Consider the following 24112-nt stretch of genomic DNA (forward strand, 5'->3'; position numbering starts at 1 on the left):
CCGCCTCCGCCTCAGCTCACGTGGTTGGGCGACGTGAGGGAAACCAAGGTCTGAAAACGGGAAGTGTGTATCCTGTTGGTTATACCCCAGTGTTTTGACAGATTATTATTGAAATTGTTGTTGGCAACGGTGGACGTTAAAAATGATCAGTGGTGGTCATCGGAAAAGGGGAAAATTTCCGCCCGGTCCGCGACCACACGCCCCGAGTTTGCTTCCTGAGCAAGGAGGACCGAGTGGGCCTCCCGATCCGGGAGGATTTTCAGCTGGGCGCATGACGGACTTGAACTACGAGCCGCTGCAAGGGGCTCGGTATGGACTAATGCGTCCGAGCTCGGAGCCGAGTGAGTGGGGACCCGGTTCGGTGTGCCGTGGTTTCCGGCACGAGATGGAAAGCAGCTTTGGGTCCCCGGCGCCCCAGAAAAAAGGATTCGGAACCGTGAACCACCGAGACACGCTCCTTCTTTCTTCGTTTCGCCTTGGCGAGGTAACCCGCTATTTAGTTTAGCTCATCGTTACCTATAGGGTACAATTTATTAGTATATTTTCCGTCCAGCTGCGTTATCGCTGACTGCGAATCGCCCAAAACAAAACGAGAGACCGACCTATTGATCCCAGTCGCTTGGTGTTTGATCATGTTGATTTTGCACTGTTTAATGTCCTAGTTAATGTCCTAATCGAGTGTGAAAGGTTACGAAACCTGAACAGGAAGTGTGCAAATCAACCAAATCAAAGTGGTGTAATCTACGGCTACTTTTATAGCCGTGACCTGTGTACGTTTAACTTGTCATTATATCGTTATGTCGTTCTATACGTTCCTGCATTTCCACTCAGGGCGAAATGTTTAGCGATAGACCAGAGGACGCCCAGTGGTGGCCAAACGAAGACCCACGCTTCGGACAAGGCACTGAGTCTCCGCGGACCCAGCTGTCAGCATGGAAACGTGCTGCGGTGTGTTGCGTTTGTGAACTCTAGGGAATAAGGTGGCTCCTCATCCGTAATGTGTTATTTGTCAATGGTCGTCTGAGCTGTTTTATTGAATGTGAGTACAGGATAAAATGTATTTTGTGACAGGGTACAAAAAACTGCCTCTTGTAACTTTTATTTCAAATTTTCGTGAAGAAATCCGTTACACTGGCTTGCCATGATCTCTACTTGAAGGTGTGAAAGTGAAAATTGTCGAGTGTATGTGACGGATGTGTATGTGATCTATTATGTACCAGCAACTGCTTAGAGAGGGGACATGTGAGCCGGGGCTTGGTGAGACCGGCAGGCTAACATAACAGCAGAGTAACAAGGTGTACCTCTTGGTCAGTTTGGTTAGTCATATTCAGTAGGTTGTCATATTCTTGACATTTCATGTCCTAATAAGGAATCAAAGGTCAGCCCAAAGGCAGAATTTGTAACTATTGAAAAACTTTTAGTATTGGACCCTGGGGGGGGGGGGGAGCTGACACAGTAGAAGTATTGGAGGCCACCCTTAATTAAATTTGCTGGGGGGGGATACTAAATATGTTTGAAAAACACAGGACAAATTGATAAATGGATTTAGAATAATAATTTTCCAGGGGGGCTGAGACAAAAAAAGGTTCCCCCCCCCAAATACAGTCTAGAATTACCTATGACTAAAAGTGTAATGTCAATAGTCAAGTTACTGACATGTAATAAATGTCCCAGTAAATGTCACTGTGCATGTGTAAGGACTTTGCAACAGTTTGGTTAGGTTTTCTGGTCTTTGAGAGATATTTATATGACAATAGGAGTGGAATTTTGTTTCTGTAGGGACCCAACCACTCCAGCCAAACTGAAGGAAAGATTCCAGAGCTGCCCCAGGTCAAGCCGTCAGAGACTCCTAATCCAGTGCAACCAGGCAGCGCTAGAAAGTAAGCCGAATCTTACCTGACCCTCTGCCGTCAAGCTATTGCATGTTAGGGCATGTGTGTAACCACCGGTTTGTGGGGTCCTTTGCCCAGTTTTATTTGTAACAGGGTATTAGGACACGAGTCTAAATGTTTCTTGGGGATCTTTGTTTTTGTAGGTCTAGGTTAAATGTAAAGTAAGGTAATGTGAGTTTGATTTCATATTCTGAATTATTCTGAATAGCAGGGTAACAGGATTGGTCTGTCTGATTGTCAGTGCGTCATAATACATGACATTAAAAAGATCGCTAGTAATAATGCGTATATGTCAAATCTTCTTCAGTTTCTGTGGCTTCACTTTGAATTTGAAGAGTTATCACTCCTTGCAAATTTATGTAATAACCTTCAAGAAAGAGAAAAAAACTTTCCAAAGGATTTCCCGAAGTGTAACACTAGTTGTGATGGGTCTCTTAATTTATGTCACTGAAGCATTTTTGTATCTCAGCCCACTTGGCTGGCTGGGTGAGTTTTTCAGCCTTGGTTGTAACAAAAATCCTTCAATGTGGTTTCTCACCTCTCCCGTTATCGCTCTTATCCTGACAGCTTATTGCATCATATGTGCTAGTCCTCTCCTTCACCCTGGTTTCTTTTCTCAAGGCTGCCACCTGGACGATATGAGGGTATTATCTCCTTTGTTGATGTGAGTAGCCACAACTTTAGCTGCATTTCATCAAGAGCGGTGCTATCCTGAGGTTTTAGGCTGTTACGCCAAGGCCTTTGAGTTTCAGCTTATTTTTGAGCATTCTGTGAGTCTAAAGAATGACCTTCCTTTTCTCTAGAAAAATTATGGCTTCATCGAAAGGGGTGACCTGAAGCACATCGCCTTCAGTTTTCCAGCCTTCTGGGGAGATCCTTCACATATGATACCTGGGGTGAAGGTTCAGTTCACCCTGTGCAAGGAGAAGGTGAGCCTGTAACAGCACAGATGGAGAGAGGGTCTGACATCTGTGGTAGAAAATTAGAGAAGAGGGAAGGAGGACTGGAAAGGAAGTGAATGATAAGACCATGGTCAAGCCTTGACTTGGTTGTCTGTATTTGTATTTCTGAATGTCCTTGCCCAGGCAAGAAACTGGGGAAAGCTGAGGCGGCAGTATGCTAGGGGAAAGAGCATTGTGGATGTTCCAAGAGATGGGAAAAACAGGCAACTGCCCATCAGCGTCAGAACATATTAAACAGTTACCAGTAAAAAGCATGTATTTCAGGTCCTGCATGGGTGGAGAGTAATATTCATACTAATATTCCGTTGCGCATTTATTAAGGAAATATATCATTTTATAACATTTTATTCAGTAATCACTCTATACTTTTTATGAAATTGGTGTTGGTTTCCTTCGTAATTATGGACTCCATGAATAGTGTGTCACACACATGACTGCGCCAGTCAGTCGTATTGCATGACTCGTTTATGACCGTTCAGCATAACGCTGCCAGCCCTCGTTGTTTTTCCATCTGTATGTTGGCGTGCTCAGGGAAAGGAATGTGCCACGGATGTAATGGTGGTGCCGGGCGGCACAGAGGAAGTTCATGACGAGGTCTTTGAAGGAGTCGTCACTAGAGCTCCGTGGGAGTGCAAGGTAAGGAGAATGAGGTTCTGCTGTGTTTCAGGACTATAAAGATATTTGTTGTTTTTTTTTTTGGAATCATTACCATAAATGAATGTGTAGATTTTGCTGGAGATAACCTTCACTTTGGGTGCTTTTTCACTGTTTCCACTAACTTTAGCTGTTGATATTAATATAGTACCCTTATATACTATAGCCATTGCAAAATACCCTGCCTTGCATTATAATAGCAATGATACCAGTTTTTGCACTAGTGGAAACACAGCACAAGAAGTAACGTACTTTTAGTCCTATTTTTTTTTTTTTTTTGAAGTACCAAAAGTACAGTACCTGGTGCAGTGGAAAAGCACTCTATGTTTAGTGTTTTCAGTTGGAGCTTTATTCATGATCAAGAGAATGTCACCTAAATCCCAGGAAATAATTATAATGTGTATCTTACACAGCATGCCCTAAGCAAAGAGGATGTGGCATATGTTACTGGCCATGTAAGGAAGGAGTTTGGTAATTGGTATCATTTGGGGCTTTTTCTTACAGCCTTACTGTTGGACTGCACATCAATCTTCTGGCCACATGCAGAGTTAATCAAAAATTCAGTTTATCAAACAAACCAAGTGTGTTCAGATTGTTTGTAAGCTTTATAAAGAAGATTAGAAATTAGGCAGATGCCTCTTCCAGTCAATATTTATTTAATGCAAAGGATGTTCATTGGCAGTTCTATACTATTTAACAAAAGTCAGTGTAAAGCTCCTTAAGTTAGAATTTTCATAACTTTCTAGGTAATGTTTGTTGCCTTCTGTGTGTTTTAAATTTTTACCTGCTCAAGTTATTATATATTTATGTTTGATAATTACAAACTTGTATAAATGACCCAGCTTTCACCTTTAATATAGTCTTAGCTGCTTGCATAGCATGAAAACTCATTTAACTTTACGTCCCTCCTCCAGCAAGCATAGTAGAGTTGTGATTCTGCATCATGAGTCAGCCCTGGAGTGCTAGAAGACGATAGAGGTTTTTGAGAGCACCCTTTGTGTCCGCTTATCCTGCCCCTCCCCCACAGGCATATGAGAAGAGGACCAAAGGGCCCCAGGGCTACCTACAAGCCTGGCTTTTTGGAAGCCAGATGGATTTACTGTTTGGTGAAGGGGACAGCAAAGTGACCCTGTTGCCGGGGGACCACGTGCGTTTCCGCCTCTTCACCGATCTGATTACCAAGCGCAAGAGGGCGGGCCACATTGAGCCACTGCTGGAGACCTTTCAGTTCACCACGGAGACACGGGAGATGGTGAGAAACAGGAGTTTGGCTGTTTACAGGGAAAACAGATAGGAAGATTAAGGTGGGCAAAATGTGTCCAAGAATAAAATATGCTGGAAAGCTTTTGTTAACTAGGGGGGTTAACAGTGTTAGGATTTTTCATGTTTTTCCAAGTGTGTGGCATTTTTGGTCTGTAAAACTGTTTGGAATTCCTATGTAGTTTGTCCCCCATCTTGTTTTCTCCACCCCCCCCCCCAGGGCATTATAAGGAGCATTACTGCTAGTTCTGGTTCAATTATGTCTGAGCACCTGGGCAGTATTATCTTCAATACCAAAGAAAACCTGAACGAGGATGAGCTTAACGCCGGGGATGAAGTGGAGTTCACGGTCATTCCTGTGAGCACATCACTCTCTCCTCTGAAATCCTAGTTAGAGGTTTTGTGTGTGTGTGTGTGTGTGTGTGTGTGTGTGTGTGTGTGTGTGTGTGTGTGTGTGTGTGTGTGTGTGTGTGTGTGTGTGTGTGTGTGTGTGTGTGTGTGTGTGTGTGTGTGTGTGTGTGTGTGTGGTCCTGGGTTGTTGTACTCGGACAATATTTGGACTTGAATCGCATTCTTGTGTGACATGAACTAGTGACATACGTGACTTGGACTTGCACTTGGACTCCAGGATTTCATGGTATGCCTTGTTCCTTGGTAGAGGTGCACCGATCCGATATTTAGGATTGGTATCGACACCGATCCATACTTATGAAATGGATTGGGTATCGGTCGTAAGTTACTGATCCATATCCAATGCTTACTTTAATTAGTTTTTGGAAATGAGTAAAAAGATAGATCCTCTTTCCTTTTAAATAGGTTTGTACAATCAATTGCATGATGGCTCTTGCTCATTTTTCTGTGTTTTTTATGACATTCAAGCTGATACCTAACACTGCCGCTCAGTTTTTTTTTGCCTCTCAGTGGGTGTGAGCTTAGTGATATCTGCCTGCTGTGAAGTCATGTAGATATTCTTTGCAGTAGGGGCAGCATAAGAATATCAGATAAGAGGGTGACGATCTAATAATGCAGTTGCGCCAGCACCAGCATGCTTTGCACTGCACCTCACTGCACTTTCAATATTGTAAATTAATATGTGAGCACACAAACTCCACAAACACAAAGTGATAGTTTGCAGTGACAGTGCTACCCACTGCACTGCCTTGATACTTGCACACTATGGAAAATTAATATCGACATGGCATTTCATGCATATGCAATTGTCACATCGCAAGGATTGCAATTGTCTGCTGCCTTCAAGTCATCAATAAGTTACACAAAAACTTTATTTGATCATAGGAAACCAAACTTGGCAAGCCTTTCAATTTTAATGATGGTTCCTTTTCAACATTATCTAGGTTTTTTTATTTATTTTTTTTTAAATGCCTAAAGTTTACTGCTGCTTTAACTTCATAATCATTAACGTGGTTGCTGCTGGACTCGCACACAGATCTTGTGGCACGTTTGTGTGAAATTAAAGAGTAATAAGTGAAGCTAGGAAAAGTGAGCTGGTTATGAAAAGAAATTCATCTTGAGTTGTATGGAAATATTTTGTAATCTATGGACATGTGATATGAGCAGGATCAGGTCAGTCGTCGGTTCTACATGTCTGCTGGCACAATGCAGGGCACCACTAACTTATCTGCCAGACGCTGTTGATCGTTTTTGCCAAATAGAACTTATCTATCGCAATGCAAACCTTTTTCAGTATCATTCAGCTGTAACACACAATACGTTCACAAAAAATAACTAATTCTAACTGGTCATATGTACTGCATTATGTGAAATTATGTGGCAAATAGACAAGGCTAATCTTAGTTGTAGAAGTGATTATTAGAAAGTAATGCTGACAGACGACAGCTTTTTCATTCACTTTTAATGTGAAAAGCATCCACACATGATGCTTTTGCTCTTTATTTGATCCTCGTCCTCACTGTGCCATCTTCCTGCCGCAATAATCGATGCTTTTTAATAATCGAGTAATCAAGTTTGAGTAATTGTGACAGCTCTAATTTTGTACGTTAGATTTGCCTTTGTGTGTGTACATTTAATCTTGTATGATGACTTGGACTCTTGGACTTGGGACTGAGAGACCCTGGTGTCTGCTTGCCTTCTGGCTGATGTGTTAGGAGTTTTAACAGTAAAACCGTTTTTGCCAAATGTTTGCCATCTGTGTCTTGTCAGCTGGTTTCTCTATGGTGCTGCAATGTGCCTGACAGTCAGTCTGTCAGGCACATTGCACACAATGTGCTCCTAGCAATATTAAATGACTAACACAAATGGCATGATAGGGATGGGAATTTCCATAGAAATGCAATATTATCCACAATATTTGGAACACAATATGATATGATTGCGATTCTTTACATTTTACGATACAACAAGTATTGCAGTTCTATTATGGGGTACGTTACAATTTATTTCTTGCATATGTTATTAAAATACATTACAAAAATAAGGAAAATAACACACAATTCAATTCATCTCACTTGAATCTTCTCCTTTAATTACATGAACAACATTATCTACCACATGTGAGACCACACTGATTAATAATGGAAATGAACAGAGGATCACACTGGTTTTCATTTTCTGTTTCCAGACTGGTTTTGTTTAAATGTAGGTATGGATTGGGGTGTGTAATTTTATGATATTAGATTGTGGAAACATTTTAATCATTCACAATCTTCCTTTATGACGAGTGTTAGAATGTACACTGCATAACAATACTATCAGTTGCAGGTCTATGGCTCATTCACCCATCTAAAGTTATTTTAATCTGTCTAATCAATTTTTGAGGTGGTGCTTTGAATTTCTTCTTCTTCTCCCTTTCGCTCCTCCATTGGTACCTAAAGAGAATTTGGCATCAGTAACATGGAACTCGTTTGGATTTTTCCAATACTGTTATTTACAAAATTTGCTGCGATAAGGTTTGCATATTGGATGGTAGCATGATGAATCTTCACTGCCACAAAAGAGTATGCTGAGTGTTTTTCTTTTAGATTTTGTCATCTTACAGGGCTATATATTTTTTTAAATAGGGAAATTCGTTTGGTTGTATGGTTAAGTAACAGTTAAGTATATGATATTGCCATATCAAACTAAATCAGAGGCATTTATTGGTTTTCTAATAAATGTTAGTGTGTGTTTATCCTTAGCGGCAAATGTGTTTAAATGACATGTATTGTGTCAAGTTAGTAACCTGTATAAATTCTGCATATCCTTATCTTTAATAAACGTGTCGGACTTTAAACTGTAAAATGTACCACCACACCGCCGGCAACTTACCTTGTTTGTCCACAAGATCTCCTCTCTTAAAATATGTTGTGGCTGTTGAGCTGTTTCTTTCGTCACCACCACTTTGTTTTCATGATTTACCAAAAGAGTAGCATGTGCTGTGCTCCGCTAACCGAATTTAATAAATATAAGGATATGCCGAATTTAAACAGATTACTAACTCAAGGGCTATCTCATCATTATTCTAGGTGTACAACTAAACTGCTTACCAAACTGTAGGTGCAAATAAACGTCGGTATAATGCTGAAAAGCTGGGGTCCTCCTGTCACCTAAGGCCTTTGTGATGATTGTATGGCACATGTGCAATAATGATTATATTGAGATCTGATATCAACAAAATGGGAGTATATGAAAAAAATAAATTATGAAATGCGTATTGCTGTATTTGGCACCACGGTATCAAAATGATGTTGAGCTGAATAATATACTAAACTGTATCGATTTCTTCTCCCACCTCTACAAAATGACGTAGCTGTGTTGTGTAACATTAATTTTTATGACAATTTTATTTATATTACAGTTTTCTCTCAAATGAAGGCCAGTATGCAATCTTTTTTAAGTGGGAGAAATATTAAGTCAGAGACCAAAATGAAACTGAAATTTATATTTTTGGTAATTTAACAACTGTTTTTACCACCTCGGGCCTGCCATTTTATACTAGTATTCAGTTGACTCAAGTCTGCTGTCAGGGCCATCTTTAACAAACAGTGCCATTTCTATAGACAAGGTCCTCAGAGAAACAGAAGGCCATTCGTCTGAAGAAGCTGTCATGTGACAAGCCTGTGATGGTGACTGAGGCCAAAGAGAACACTGCAGAGGCGATGGACAAGGTATGTTTAGGCAAGGGCAGTGATAAATTCGTACTGGTATCCTTTGTTTTTAAAAGTGCCTGAGAGCCTTCTTAGAGTGAACCCAAGGAAGGCTACCGATTTGACGATCTCAAATACAACTTGCATGAAAGATGAGTCTAAGACAAGGATCAGTGAATAGATACCCAACCACTGTCAGAGGCCAGGGTGTAGGAGATGGAACTGTTCCACCATTTAGACCCTATAGGGTTCATAATGGAGGCTGAGACTAGGTGGGTCATCTACATACCGTAGATCAGGACCAATAGAATGGGAAGTAATAATGGGCAATTCAGCCTTACTGGAACCTAAGGGTGTACTTACACTAGGCCATGCATGACATGAATGAGCACATTTGATCCCCAACGTTTGACTAGTGTGATCGAAGACGTGGGCCTGGGCACTGTTCAGTTTGACTGATGCAACTGGCATGTGCACATATGCACTACACATGAATCGAACCCAGAAGAAACAGAATGGACAGGATGCATGATTGTTCTTTTTTTATGTTTTTTGCACAACTGCATTGCAAAAATGTACTCAGATTGGGTAACAACAAACATGGTGGCGATGGATCACTTTGATCTATGGCAGAGGTGCGGTGTTTGCTATAAATTTGGGCTGACGAGACTATGCTGGAACAACTGGATGCCATGCATAAAAGTAATTCTTATTCCTGCAGCAAAATAAAATGAAAATTACAATGTTGCATACTCTAAATATTTGAGGGCTGTGTGTCATCGCGTCCAAAAAGGCTCCAAATAAGCCACAAAACAAGGACATTAATCAAGAGCTCCATTATGCTGTGCAGTAGCACTTCCTATTTTTTTTTCCAACATAAGTCACACAGCAATGAAAGTGTGCTTGAGCCTGGAGCGTTAAGTGCAACATGAGTTTAGACCAGCAAGGGGGTTGGGAAGGGGACTTTTGTGCTCAAGCATGGTACGAGGCAACCGAACCAAGTGTGAGGCCACTCTAAGAAACACTTATTTTATTCCATGTCCACTCTAGTGCTCATGTCATGAGACTCAAATCATATATTTGCTTTTAGCAGCAACAGAGACTGCTGCCTGTTATCCGCACTCCCCTCGTCACCACAAAAGCTTTAGTGAATTGGCTGTACTTGGCTCGATACCATTTTGAGAGTGCCAAGTCCTGTTGAATTGTTTGGTAATTTCAGTGTTAATCTTGTTGATTGGCCAAGTTCTTGTTATGCCTCACTCACTTTAGGTCAACTGACATCTGTCTTTTGCAGTGGAAAACCATGGTTTCAGAGGTGCTGCCTCAGAGGACTGTCATCTTTGAAGATGTCAGCTCTGAACAGTACAAGGGCACCATCCTCATACCCATTTCAAAGGAGCCACCGACACAGCAGGTACACAGAAATTTTGCTGTTTAGGGTGAAGAGATACTCTGTTTATCGCTATGGACAGTCTGTCTACCCAGCATCTACCTATAGCCTGAATCTTAAGTGTCAGAAGCAACTATTCAGTTAAGTTAGCAAAACATGCTGCTCTTTTCTCTACCTTTTTCAATGATTCCTGTTTTGCGAGGGACAGTTGTTCCAAAGTTAAATGGTTAAGTCAGTATCAAATACATTTGGACAGGAGGTGTACAAAGGGTTTAGTGAAGCAGAGATAACACCAGTCCCCTCTACAGTACAGTTTCTGAACATTGAAGTCTGCGTACTGTCTTTTCCAAAAGGCTGACGCCACGTCCAGCCGCAGTTCCAGCGAAGGCCTCTTGGTGGCTGGACTGGCAGGCAAGGAAAAGAAGCTGCCATTTGGCCCAGGTGACGTGCTGTCAGAGACCACCATGGTGGAGGGGGACATGGTACAGTTCAACATCTGTATCAACCGTGGAACTAAGGCTGAGCGGGCCGTCAATGTGGAGATCCTGCCAGACACCTTTCATCAGTCTAACGAGCTGCGGGAGATGGTAAATGGGGGAATGCAATGGTTCTCATGGTGCCTTGTCATGGGAAGAGTGGGCAATGTGGGTATCGATATTAATATATCGTTGTCGAGATCATCCATCCTTTAATTCATTTTGGGATTAGGGAAAAACCCTAATCCTAGCAATGACAAGCTTAACCACCCTGCCGTATCCTATCCATAAGTAACCAAACAAAATGCAACAGTTTTGACATTTTTAGTTTTTTGATTATTGTCACAGATTTTGATAAAATAGTTTCTCCTTGTGGGGACCGAAAAAAATGGTCCCCACCACGCCAAAACAGGTCGGTCTTCACAATGTTATATATACATAACATACACAAGCATTCAATATTTTGGAATCTCTCAGGAAATTTCACACACTCTATGAAAACTCATAGTTTTATTCATCAGATACGTTGCAAGACATAAAAATATAGTCGACATTGACAAAGGTAGAAATTATTATTTGAGCTTGAAATAACAACATATTAGGGCTTCAAAATTAGCTTTTATCAAAGAATCCTCCATTCTTTGCTGTAGAATTCTTATTCTAGCTGTTATAGCCCTCATACCTATATGTGTGCAGCCTGGTGGTCCACACATTCCACCAGTAAGAGCAGAATGTGAAGGTAGAATTAGCAGAGCAATAGCATCGCTGTGTGTCAAATATTGCAAGTCATACAACGTAATGGGAGACACATCGGAGTTCAAAAGAGGACAAATTGTTAGTGCGAGTCTCGTTGGCACATCTGTGATCGGGACAACAAGTCTTTGTGGTGTGTCGAGAGTCACATTGTCTAAGATAATGTAGGCATACCACCATGAAGGATAGTCCACATATAATAGTAGTAACGGTGGATGCAGGAGGAAGCTATCTGAAAGGGATGTCTGTGTACAAACTTGGATTTTATTCAAAAAACCAAATCACAGCTGCCCAACTCACTGCAGAATGCACACCTTGATGTTTGTCGGGAGCTCCACAGGAAAAATACAGTATTCACTGGCTGGCTGCGATAGACAAGCCATTTGTCATTCATACAAATGCTAAATGTTGGTTTCTTTCAATGTGAACCATATTGTTGTCTGTGTTCACATTCATTGTCTTTCCCACATACGAGAGAGTTAAGACTGATTATTACTGATTGATCTGCATCCAATTGGCAGCATAAGTACAGCATAGCCATGGACCCTACGCCAAAGCCTATGCCATAGCCTGATATGCACCTCCTCAAAAATATATCTTTGTCACAGCAACATAGACCACTGTGATTAGAACTGTGATTAGTCTGCTTGGTAGCATTTAGTGTTTTTTTTTTTTTTTTTGCGAGTGAAGAAATCGTATATCCCACATGTACTATCACTGATTGACTCTGAAGCATCCACAAAAGACCAAGAATGACAGCACCAATTTCATTTACCTCCATTAAGTTTATTCATACTTTACAAGGCCAGAAATAAGTAAAAAGTAGTATAGACGCTAACTTTAGAATATGGATAAAAAGTGACTTTCTAGAAGTTTGGGGCAGCACAAATTAACCAGGACTCAATAAATGGATGCATTGTTAAATGTTTGTTTCAATTGCGTGACTCAACAATTGACTATATTGCAGGGTGGGAAGAAAATAAATTCAACTTCGAAAACTATTTTTAAACTAGAGTTTGCAGTGCAATGTAATTGCAGATCGAGACAAACATGCCGATACAAAAGTACACAGCTTGTGTAGGTCATGGCAAAAGCTCAATGCAGAAGTGTAGTTCTGGCTTTACAGTGTGGAGAAGCCCCAGATAAGCACAGGGGTGGATTGGTGATGGTTTGGGCTCCAATATCATCTCAATCATATCACTGCCAAGAACTGTTGGACCCGTACACCCTGTGGTTCAAATATTGTACCCTGAAGGTGGTGCCATGTATGAGGATGATGATACGCACAGCAAGATTGCTGACAGTGGTTTGATGAACATGAAAGTGAAGTTGAACACCTCCCATGGCCTGCACAGTTCTAAATATTTATTAAGGCTCTTTGGGGTTTTTTGGAGGAGTGAGTCTAGAAACGTACAGATAAATTATTGTGGTCTAAAACCAGGTGTTTCAGTTCCATTGCCCAAACACTGTATGTAGAAATTCCATAAATCTGCCGTTTCCAGCTATAACGGTCATTTACAACATTAACAATGTCTAAACATTATTTCTGATTAATTGAATGTTATTGTTGTCTTTGTTGGAAAAAACAAGGAAAATTCTTGGTGATTCCAAACATTTGAGCAGTAGTGGATCTACCCAAGCACATGTCAGAATGAATAACAAACAAGCAAAGAATATCTTTGTGTTCCTCCTCTTTCTCCAGGGTGTTGTGGTGGCCCTGAAGGAGTCATCTGGGTTAATCCAGTGTGACAGAGACCCCTTTATGTTCTTCCACCTGAGTGAAGTCATGGAGGAGAGTAAGCTGAATGTGTCGGACAACGTGGAGTTCACCATATTCCCAGTAGGTTATGCCCTTCCCTCCACAAGACAAGGCAGTTAAGGTCAGATGTGTCCATAACCAACGTAATGTATGTTTTTTTTACCATCTGCACTAAGTAGTTGAAGTATTGTTTGTAGTCTAGAATGCAAGTTTTTGAATCAACAGTTTCAGAAGGGGCACCAAGCAGTGAGAATTAAGAAGCTGCATGACAGAGTCTTTACTACCACACCCAAGATGGAGGATCACTCCGCGGCATCCAGAGACAAGGTTTATTTCTGTCATCTAACATTGAATGTTTTGAGACAGTAGATGTAATGTTCAAAACAGACCCAGGAGTGTCAAGGACGTGCCATGCACAAGTTTATTTGAGCCTTGCTAATTCCTTCCTGGTATGTTTATTTACAGAATAAAATCACAGTCAAAGTCCTCAGGGACTCTGCGAAGGATGAAATGGAAAATTTGAAGGTCAAAATTGAGTCATTCAATGCTGATGTTTCTGAAAATGAGTGAGTTTTTTTGGGCTTTTTTCCACATGGATACTCATGTAATATCACCTTGTGATGTGGCTCTACCCTGTAAAGAAAACTAATACTGTTATGTCTCTTTGTTGTAGCAAATCCCCTGAGGTAGATTACGGTGCAGGTAAGGCAGTCAGACTTGATTCATGAAGGTATTTCTCAGCTTGTGATGGCTGGAATAGAAATTGCTGTAGCTTGTGATAGAAGTGAGAACCGGGAACTCCATGACTGCTTCTTGCACAGGTACAGAAAGAAGCACAGAGACTGAGAGGCATGGCAACAGCAATTGCAGCAATGACCAAAGAGAATGTACTGGAAAGTCCTGGAGCCCAGCCAGAGAACGAGACTGGAGATGCAGCTCCAGGCACAGTGACAGCAGGCGGCGAGTTAGCAAAAGCCAACATAGTCATAGCTGTAGCGGAATCATTGACAGCAGCAGGAGTTGGAATCGCAGCCACAGCAGGGAGAGGGTCATCCACGTGAGCAAACAGTGGGATTGCAGTTATAGTCGTAGCCGCAGCCATAGCAGGGAGAGGGTCGATGACCTCGATAAGAGACATCATTGCAGCCGCAGCCGCAGCAGGGAGAGGATCATCCATGCTAGCGAAAAGTGGGAATACAGTCGAAGTAGGGAAAGACACACAGGTCTTGCTAGGCGGTGGAGCCGGAGCCCAAAGCAAGAAAATAGAAGCCATAATTATGGCTCTGCTGACGACACAAATGGCCAGCTTTCTGCTGAGGGTCATGAATCAGCTAGTGTATGCAATGAGCTAGATGAGGACCCAGCCAAGAAGCAATGGCAGCAGAACTTGCTTGAAGAACAGATAGCTCGCAGGCGTGCCATCATGGCGATGGAGCTGAAGGGCCAGTCCCAGGCAGCTCAGCTCAAATCGGAGGAAGACCAGGAGTTCCTGATAGATGAGCTGCCCAGCAATGAGCATGTTGAACGAAAACTTCCCATGGAGCCAGAAACCAATGTGCATCTCAAGACCTGTTCAGTCCTCTTACCTGTAAAGTCTATTCTGAAGAAGCCTCCTGGGGGTTCTCTGGAATCGGATGTCCAGCTAAAGGTCAGTTTTGGCTATTTATTCTAATTCATGTTTGTTTGCCATCTTCATCTAAAGGAATGAGTCTTAAGAGAATTTAAGTTCTCTTAACATGTTATCTATTTATCCAATATAGTATGTATACTACAAATTGCTTCTAATCTTCCTCATGATACTCAAATTTAGTCTAGTTATGGATGTTCCATATATTAATCCAGAAAATTAGTACCTGTAATAACTAATGGTCTCCCCCCTACAGAATGATGCCGTCGCATCTGATTTCAGGTTGGGTTTTGACCAGTCTTGTGTCAGTCAATCTGGTCATCTCCAATCCTCTTGCAAATCCTTTTATGACAAGTACACATCCTCATCTGAACAAACTTTTGATCACCATCAACATGCACAGACTTTTCATCATTCATCCATGGAACAGCTACCTTCCAGTGAGGATCTTATGTGCAACTCTCTTCCCAACCAGCAATCACAAGTTGCCACAAAGAACAAGAGCAACTTGTCCGTCCAGATTGAACGATTTCTCAACACCTTGAACAAAGGGGTTGACGCCAATCTCCTCTCTGCTGTTGTCCGTGAAGCAAGAGTAACAATGGCAGAATATGAGCATCAGTCTCCTCGCCAGGTCTCTCAGCAAGAACTTTTCAGTGAAGATCAACACCAGTTTCAGTACAAGAGGAAGCCAGAGATTCCAGAAAACGAGCGCAAAGACTTCTTGTTGCCCAACGACAGCTGCATTCCCTGTGGCAAGGGGTTGACACATGAAACTTGGAGGCAGGAAGACTGTCCTGAGACTAATGTTATGGAGGGGGAAGAATCACAGTCACTAGAAAATGAGTATTCATACAAAAACGTTGTAGATGCAAATTCCTCACAGCCTGTGGGTGAGGAAGGGAACACTGAAGAGGGGACACAGCAGTTTGACAAAATCCAGAATCTACTTCAGACCATCGGCTTGGACTTGGACACATCAGAAGTCAGCAAATTAGCAGACAGGACACGGGAGCGTCTCTATGGCAAGAAGCAAAAACTGAGATCGTCAGGATCTACGGACACAAAAGCTGAATGTACCCTGGGCCTCATGAAGCAGCAGTACAGTGAGCAAGACACCACCTCTACTGTGGAATCCCCTGACTGGGGAGCCTGTGGGACTCATCCAGACAGCTTAGAGTGCAGTGGTACCCAAGGTGACATCCCTTCAACTGTTCCAGCAAGCCAAGGCTCTGGGACCCATTCTGCAACATCTCCCTCCCAGTACACCCAGGGAACATTCAAATCTGCTTACGTCACACAACGTGATCTTGGATACAGCCATCATGAAGCTGCCTCGCATTCAGTCTGGGACCTTGTGCCTCCTCAAACTGAGGCCGATCCTCACCTAATGTACCCTCAACATCAGCATCCTGGCCATTTACCACCTCCTGTGACTCAAGCCCCGCTGCTTTTGGCGTTATCAACGGGCAATATGCAATCCTTACCCACAACTCATATTCCTGCTATGGCTTCAGCTGCACTCTTGGGTCCCCACCCTAGGCTGCCATCAACTCTTTCTGGGCAACTTTCTGGCAATTTGGCACCACTGAGTAACCCTCTACTTTCTTATTATGGTGCTCATCCTTTCACAGGATTACCTTTGTATCCTTACCAGTCACAGGGAAACTCTGCTTTGGCCTCAATGCAGCATTTGCTGGGGGGCAAATTGGGGCGAGAAAAGCGAGCCACGGGTTCCCGGGAGATGTTAAAGTCTCGTTGCCTCACCATCATTAAAACGGTAAAGGTGAATGAACCGACTCAGAATGAGGACTCCAAAGCTCAGAAGGAAGAGACCGAGACCATGCAGGTGTCTGGTTACACATCAACTTCATCTCCTGTCACTTCTGCATCATCAGAGAAAATTCAAGTTGCAAAAATATCAGAGGATGACATCAAGGCAAAACAGAAGAAGCGGGTATGAGTTTTGTTATGTTCAGATGGGTTTTGAGCCCAGGTATTAGTCCTTCTGAATCATGCACCCATAATACTTTGCCAATGCAGTCGCTTGCTTTGCTTAGAACTGGTTGCTTTCTATTGTGAAAGACGGTTGACTCTAAATAACACCTGTGACATCCAACAACTTGTGAATACTTAGCGAGCCACTAGTAGATACCGCTGCAGTGGCCAGCTGGTACAGGAAGAGTTTCTAAATCGGTCATAATCGAACCTGGTGCTATTTCATGCAGAACAGGGGACAGCTTAATTTAGTTGTAGCTTGATGTTTGTGAGAGTTTTATTAGTTGAAAAGACATACTATTAGTTATAAGAATTGAGATTTAAATTCAGATAGTTTAAAGTAGCTTGCTTGGTTTAAGATGGTACCTCAGTTTCAGAGGTAAAATTAGCCATGTGAAAAGGGGGCAAGTCTCTCTGTCAGCATAGCTAGAGGGGGTTCTGTTGTAAAACACCCTTGGCTTATGTCGTGTTGGGACATCTCTCTAGGTGTGCTGACATAGAGCTCTTCCCTTTGCTGTACCCAGCTGGAGCAGTTTAAGGAGAGGATGAGGCTGAAGAAGGAGCAGCAGAGGGAGGCTCAGAGGACATGCGTGGAAAGCCAGAAGTCCCCAACAGGTACCCCCTTACCTTAGCCAGCATGGCCAGATCATAAGCAAGATGAGCAGTCAGTCCTAGAAGGTACTAAAGGTTATTGTGATATCTGACAGTTTCCCCAATGTCGTAAGTGGCTTTCTTCCAGGTGGAATATCTTTTTAACATATGCTTGGGAAGGAGGAAATTTCAGCCTGAAAATTTAAGCAAAAGCCCCATCCAAGGCCACGTGCTGAATATGTAGAAAACTACCACTGGTTTTTCACCTATAAGTAGGTTTGTTTTGTTGCGCTGAGTTTTGCTACAACATTTTCATCGATTTAATTTTTACCCACACTATTAAGACTCTCTCCCCAAAATGTTTGCCTCGAAACAGTCACTTGAGGTAACACTTAACTTCCAGTTACCAGCTACATCATGAATTCAAATGAAAGTTTATACAATTTGTGTCAAAATTGGGTGTTTCAGTTTTTGAGGGGAAGGAACAAAAAGCAATGAAAATAGTTTTGGGGTTAAAAAATTGACATCTGCATATAAACACAATACGATACTAGTTCTAACTGACACATGATAGGAATCCCTGAGAGAAGATATCAGGAGCATGTTGATTCCTTTCGAATATGAGTGAAATGAATATTGAGGCTTCAAAACTCATGGTGGATGGGTTGATTATGTCTTCTCATTCACTGACAGGTTACGCTGACCTCTGATGCGTTGCTTGATCCTATTGGGTTATACCAGGAAGTGACTTACTATGGGTTTAGGCAACTTGTTTCTTTAATCACTTACCTGAGTCCTGTTAATGCATGTGCATATAATCTCACACAGAGCTGTGGATAGTCTACTCAACATGTGCACAAAGCTCTGGCGAGATATTTCAAAGGAATTTCACCCAAAAGTCTGTTGGTAACTGTCAGGTGATATCATAGGTGTCCAAGATAAGATTATATTATGTTTCAGAGCAGTCATTTAGCTTTCCAGAGCATCAAGACCTTTAGGCATTAGTTACATAATGAACTTAAACAGTCTTTGTCACCAAAAATATAAACTGAGGGATACCGTTTCGTTTTCCACCATGTACCATGGAAATGGATGGTATAGGACAGAATTGGATCTGCATTCCAGGAAGCTGTAGTCCAGTAGCTTTGATTTCTGTTCATGTTCTAAGATTGGGAGCTGAAGCGCAGGATTGATGATAAGGGAGATTTTGAAAATCTAAAAAGCAAGGTGAAATAGTCTTCTCAGGCAGAGAGAGCAAGCATTATGGTTTACTGCTTATCATTAAGGGAGCCCATTTTTGAAAAGGAAGCGACATACTTTATTGATATAGGATGTTGGTGAATTCATGTTGATTAAATATTTAACATGCAAGGCTTGAGGCATTTCTCAGAGTGCTGTGTAATTAAATGTATGGAGTTGTATATTAAGCAGTTTGTAGTAAAGCAACACAACCTTTCAAATGGGGAATGACTTCAGAAGTTAGGCAGGCCTCTACATTTGCAGGTTATGTGCATTGACAGCACGGCAAGCTTTGGGTATTAGTCTGTCAGCCATTTTGCATAAGCAAAACAAAGTTCTGTCAAAGACTTGCACACCTTTGTTCCTGCTAAAAAGAAGGTTCCCAATGCCATAGGGATGTACAAGGTGATCTTGCAGCATGAGTGACCTGGGCAGGAAAGTCCCGAACAGCCCAGCCAGGCAGCTGGAGAAACCATAACACCTGTGTTGGCTTTTGCAGGTAGGACCTGCAAAGAGGTAAAGAATGTGTGGATTTGTGGCCACGCTCTGGTGTTTTGGGCAGAGAAGAGGGCTAAGTCTCCTGCCCAAGGAGTGCAACTGGGGATGGACCCAGGCAGGGTGCGCGTGTGCTGGAAGGGAACACAGGGCATGAGGTGGGAGCAGTTTCTGCCGCTAATCCAGCAGCTCAAGGATACTTGGCCCAACCCTGACGTCATCATCATCCACTTGGGAGGCAATGACCTGGGCAGTGGTGACACAGAAACACTCCTGGCTGCAATAAGGAAGGACTTGGAGTACATGAAGAGCATCTTCCCACAGTGTCTGCTCGTGTGGTCCAGCATCCTGCCCCGCCTCTCCTGGAGGTCTTTGGAGGACACAGAGGCAGCTGAGAGGATGCGTGTCGCAGTCAATGAGAAGGTGCAGGAAGACATCCGTGCATTAGGTGGGACGGTGGTGGACCATGAACAAATCCGTCCTGGCTCAGACTCTGGCTTGTACCGACCAGATGGAATTCACCTCTCAGGCAAGGGCATTGACCAGTTCAACATGGACATTCGGAACCTTTTGGAGAAGTGGCAGTGCGAGATGAGCCAGGGGTCCAGTGCATGTTAAATGTCTTATTTTAGTGTTTTGTAAGGGCTAAATTCTGAGCAAACCCTGTGGGTTTTTTTAAGTGCTTGAGCAAGAAACTTTTGCAGAATGAAGACTGCAAAGAAAATATGTACTGCATCAGCATTATGATGTATATTCTGTTTGTGTTCTATATAGTTTTTTTTTGTCACGGAGAGAAGTATTTTGAATAGAAAATCTTGAAGTTTGGAACTAAAATAAAGATGACATTCTCTTGCATGAGTGGGTCATTGCATTTCGCATGACTTGTTTCTCCTTATGAATGGCTAAGAAAGGAATTCAAGTGGTTGAGTTGCATGTTGGGCAAGAACTGAATGTGAACTACACCTTGTTCTGTTTGTATTTAAGGCCCACCTTGTTTTCTGCTATTTCTGAAGCTGGAACATGATTTCATTTTTTCTTCAGCTCTCCAAGTTACCCAAATCCACACAAACATATGAGCAAGTGAAGTAGCATAGTGTGGGGACTGCAAAGCCAGGTGACTAGTTAAGAGTAAACCTGTAGCTTTGTCCAATATTGGACAATTTAATTTCCTGTGTTGATGTTCACTAACATTTTGGTGGTTTCTCTAAGGGTGTTTCTTCCTCCTGTTTGTTCTCATTCAGTCACTCTTTTCCCTTGAATGGATTTTAGTTTGAATAGATTCAAGTACTGACCAAGAAAGAGTGAAAGAACAACAGAAAAGATGAAGAAAGGTTTTGCTTGAAGATATAAGTGAGCCCATATTACACTAAGGCATGCTGCCCTGGATGTCTCTTGGCAACCTTCAAGTTGTACACGCCCACGTAATAGACCCTCGTCATCTGCAAGAAAATGTCTTCTGTCATTAGCTGTGTGAAAGGGATAGATACAGCTCCACAACATTGCTCTGTTTTGTTCAGATTTCTGTCTTCAATTCATCCATGTAATGATGTTTCTTGTCGTCATTTATTTGCTGTAGACAAAAACATAAAAATTGTGCATGAGTAATTTTTTAACATTGTATTTCACTGGACTGTAAGATTTAATAGCAGGAATTAACAGCCTGACTTTGGATTAGGAACCTGGATGTTATTTTGATGGTTTCATATGTCCATGTTCGTGACTGGGATAAAAATACTTGTAGCACCAAAATGGTTACAAAAGGCACTGCATCGATGGCTGCTGGGGTCCTTTCACTGGGCAGGATAGTCTTTGCAGGTCTCATCAGCGCCCTCTACCGGCTTGTCATGTGCTTGCAACGTCAACTTCCGAAAGTGGGAGGTCCGACATTCTTGCCAAGTCTTGAGGCCAGTTGTGAAAAGGCGCAGATACACAATTAAGGACAGCAGTCTGAAGATTATTTTTTATTTTCAAGATAAAGTGTTTCATCTGAAGAAGCAAGAATTTCTCACATTCTGCCAATGACTTGAATAAGGAGGAAGAAACATCTCACTGGATTTGTCAGTCCAAGTTTGTTTTGATTCACTGTGCATCCTGTTTTATACTTTGTCCTCATCCACTGAAAACACATTGTATATGTATGTTTATTCATGTCAGAATTGTAGATAGTTTATGCAAAAATAAAGCTATTTTCACCCATGCATCACTTCTGTTGTAATTTGGGCAATATCCTTAGTGCCTTTCTGAAGTTTTGGTGGTAGACAAATAACTTATTTCTGAGTCCTATTACTTTCTGTAGCCTAGTTTGTTTCCTTTTTGTTAACCCCCCCCCCCCCCCCCCAACCTGGAATTCTTTGCATTGTGCCTAAAACATCTGATATTCAGCCACTGTGCCTTAAGCTGTAACTGTTAGCATAGGAAAATGAATAAAATGATTTTTATTACTTCCAGCTGCCCTTTTGGAGGCTTGGTGTTGCTGCTGTGTACAGGCATACAGTGAGCTTGCTTGTTCAAGGTGACTTGGTATCCATGCAAGTACAAAATCACATTGAAAACAGGCCTAAAAGAGGCATGTGGTGCAGAGCAGGGCTACACAATGGGTGACCTTGATGCATCAATTTTCTCTTCACCGTAGATCTGAGGTTGTAGTACTAATAGGTGCATGAAGGAGAAAGTGAAGGACATACCTGACTGCAGCAACTCTTCCTTTTATATATTTATTGCAGAGATCTGTTGTTCACTTACAATACTTAAAAGTTTACCACCATAATATATGCATCCATCCATCTTCCAACTACTTATCTAGTGCGAGGTTCATAATGATTGGTGGTTAATATACAAATTGCTTGCCACGTTAAAGGTTTAAAGTTTGAGTGTGACATTGAAACACACAAGACTGTCTGACCTGGATGTTTTTCTCTGTTCCTTTCTCGGTACCAGCTTACATGCAGAACCCAACATCAAATTATCCACTTTTTCATTACCTGAGGTGAGTCTCCATCAGTGGGAGGGGGCCTGTAACTGTGTTCACAAGTGTTTTCTTGACCTTTAAATGTAGAAGGTGTTCTAGACAAAAAATATGACAACATAATGACAAACTTCTCTTATTTTTAATACTTTATTGTAGCTGTCCCAACTTAATGACATAATGTGAATGCTATGACATGATGTCGCTTATTGAATTTGGATGACACATTAAATGTTTCTGCACTGGATCTGCTTTGCTTGTTATTTTGTGTGGACTGCATTTGATCATAGTTCAATTCAGATCAGTTTGTCACAACTAATGAAGGCAATACCAACGCATCAGATTTGTATATAAGAGTCATGGGGTGGTGGCTGTTTGCAGATGATGTGATCTGAGCAATGAACTTGGACAGTCTTTTCATTCTGGACTCTGACACAGGACCTAACATCTCTTCACACAGTTACCTATACACTTGGTACAGACAATTACTCAATATAACCAGGAGTTGTCCGCAACATTGCAGGCTCCTAAGGTGTGTCAATCATGGGCGTCCCTGCCATTAAATCTGAAGGGGATTATTGGTTTGGACCCCTCCCACATTTAACATAAAATATTAGTTTTATGCCAGTATGCGCCCCCCCCCCCCCCCCCCATTCAAAATGCTTCTGATGCTCCTGGTATCAACATTATTAGAGACATGGATCTGCAGTTTAAAAAACAGATGACAGTGTCAGCTCATCTGTCTACATGGGGTTACTGGATTATTATGTTAGTAAAATTAACACTGTTTGGACACAAATACTTGGCCTACCATCAGCGTCAGAAACCGGCATACAACTTATGTAACGGTATTAACAACTTATTGATTACTGCTTTGCACACTTGCTAAACACCTCTGGGAACTCCTTCAAGACTGTTGGAAAACCATTTCAGGTGACTACCTCTTGAAGCTCATCGAGAGAATGCCAAGAGTGTGCAAAGCAGTAATCAGAGCAAAGGGCGGCTATTTTGAAGAAACTAGAATGTAAAACATGTTTTCAGTTATGTCACCTTTTTTTGTTAAGTACATAACTCCACATTTGTTCATTCATAGTTTTGATGCCTTCAGTGAGAATCTACCAATGTAAATGGTCATGAAAATAAAGACAACACATTGAATGAGAAGGTGTGTCCAAACTTTTGGCCTGTACTGTATATAATCTTGCAAAAACGCTTACAGAGTATCTGCTTAATTAAAAAGGCTACACTTATGGATTGCACCGCGAGGCAGACGAACTGTGTATGACTTGATGGTACAAAAATGGTTCCTGGTAAATGACAGTTTGGTTTTTCATTTTGATGTTGGCACTGATTCTGCTCTGATTTCAATGCAGCTCTGGAGTCCGCTAACATGGTCGTGTTGGTTTGGTGCGAGGCTGCGCTCGAGTCTCTTCCTTGGAACCTGTACGCGATTAAGGCAGCTGTTGCTGCGCAGAAGCGTAACTGATCTCTTACACTGGAAAGGCTGCTGTGCTCTAGGCCGGTAAATAAGGTTTTAGGTTATAGGCATGTTGTGAGATGGAACGTCTCACATTAACATTTTCAGATGGCTGACGTATTAGCCAAGGGAAATTTGGGGGGAGGGGGTTTCATGAAAGTCTCTGGTTATCCCAGCAATGCAGATGTTACCTGTTTTCAGGACTCAGAGTGGCAGAAAAGCCCCAAAGCATATTTGCACTTACTGCTTAATTATAATAATACGAAATGTGAACTCACTTCATTTGTTAAAACATTTTATAATTTATTTTTGAGGAAACTGTGTGTGTACAAATTTAGTTTTTTTATGTATATAATACAGCTTAATAAAACTTTTTATAGTGATTATTTGAAGTGAAATAATGGTTCCTGGTCCCTATTTGACATACTTAGGACCGCTAGCCCATTCTACAAATCTATTGGGTATTGAGAA

At 41.8% G+C, this 24112-nt stretch overlaps 1 protein-coding gene across 3 annotated transcripts; it reads left to right on the plus strand.

Annotated features, from left to right (window-relative positions):
- On the plus strand, positions 1-23568 carry si:dkeyp-121d4.3 (uncharacterized). Of its 3 annotated transcripts, XM_049008666.1 has the most exons (20): positions 1-484; positions 832-948; positions 1780-1880; positions 2514-2556; positions 2696-2821; positions 3386-3490; positions 4536-4760; positions 4989-5126; positions 8785-8892; positions 10166-10285; positions 10615-10848; positions 13193-13330; positions 13475-13576; positions 13715-13815; positions 13923-13951; positions 14071-14897; positions 15133-16833; positions 17399-17489; positions 22137-22185; positions 23538-23568. In XM_049008666.1, exons 1-20 carry the CDS (start codon positions 143-145, stop codon positions 23551-23553), a joined length of 4713 nt encoding a protein of 1570 aa, XP_048864623.1. In that variant the 5' UTR covers positions 1-142; the 3' UTR covers positions 23554-23568. The 3 variants fall into 3 exon arrangements, with proteins under 3 accessions (XP_048864623.1, XP_048864620.1, XP_048864622.1); XM_049008663.1 differs by lacking the exons at positions 22137-22185; positions 23538-23568 and adding an exon at positions 19204-21399; XM_049008665.1 differs by lacking the exons at positions 4989-5126; positions 22137-22185; positions 23538-23568 and adding an exon at positions 19204-21399.
- Positions 23569-24112: the final 544 nt, after the last annotated feature.

The sequence above is a fragment of the Brienomyrus brachyistius genome, chromosome 3 (assembly GCF_023856365.1).
Source record: "Brienomyrus brachyistius isolate T26 chromosome 3, BBRACH_0.4, whole genome shotgun sequence".
Taxonomy (NCBI): domain Eukaryota; kingdom Metazoa; phylum Chordata; class Actinopteri; order Osteoglossiformes; family Mormyridae; genus Brienomyrus; species Brienomyrus brachyistius.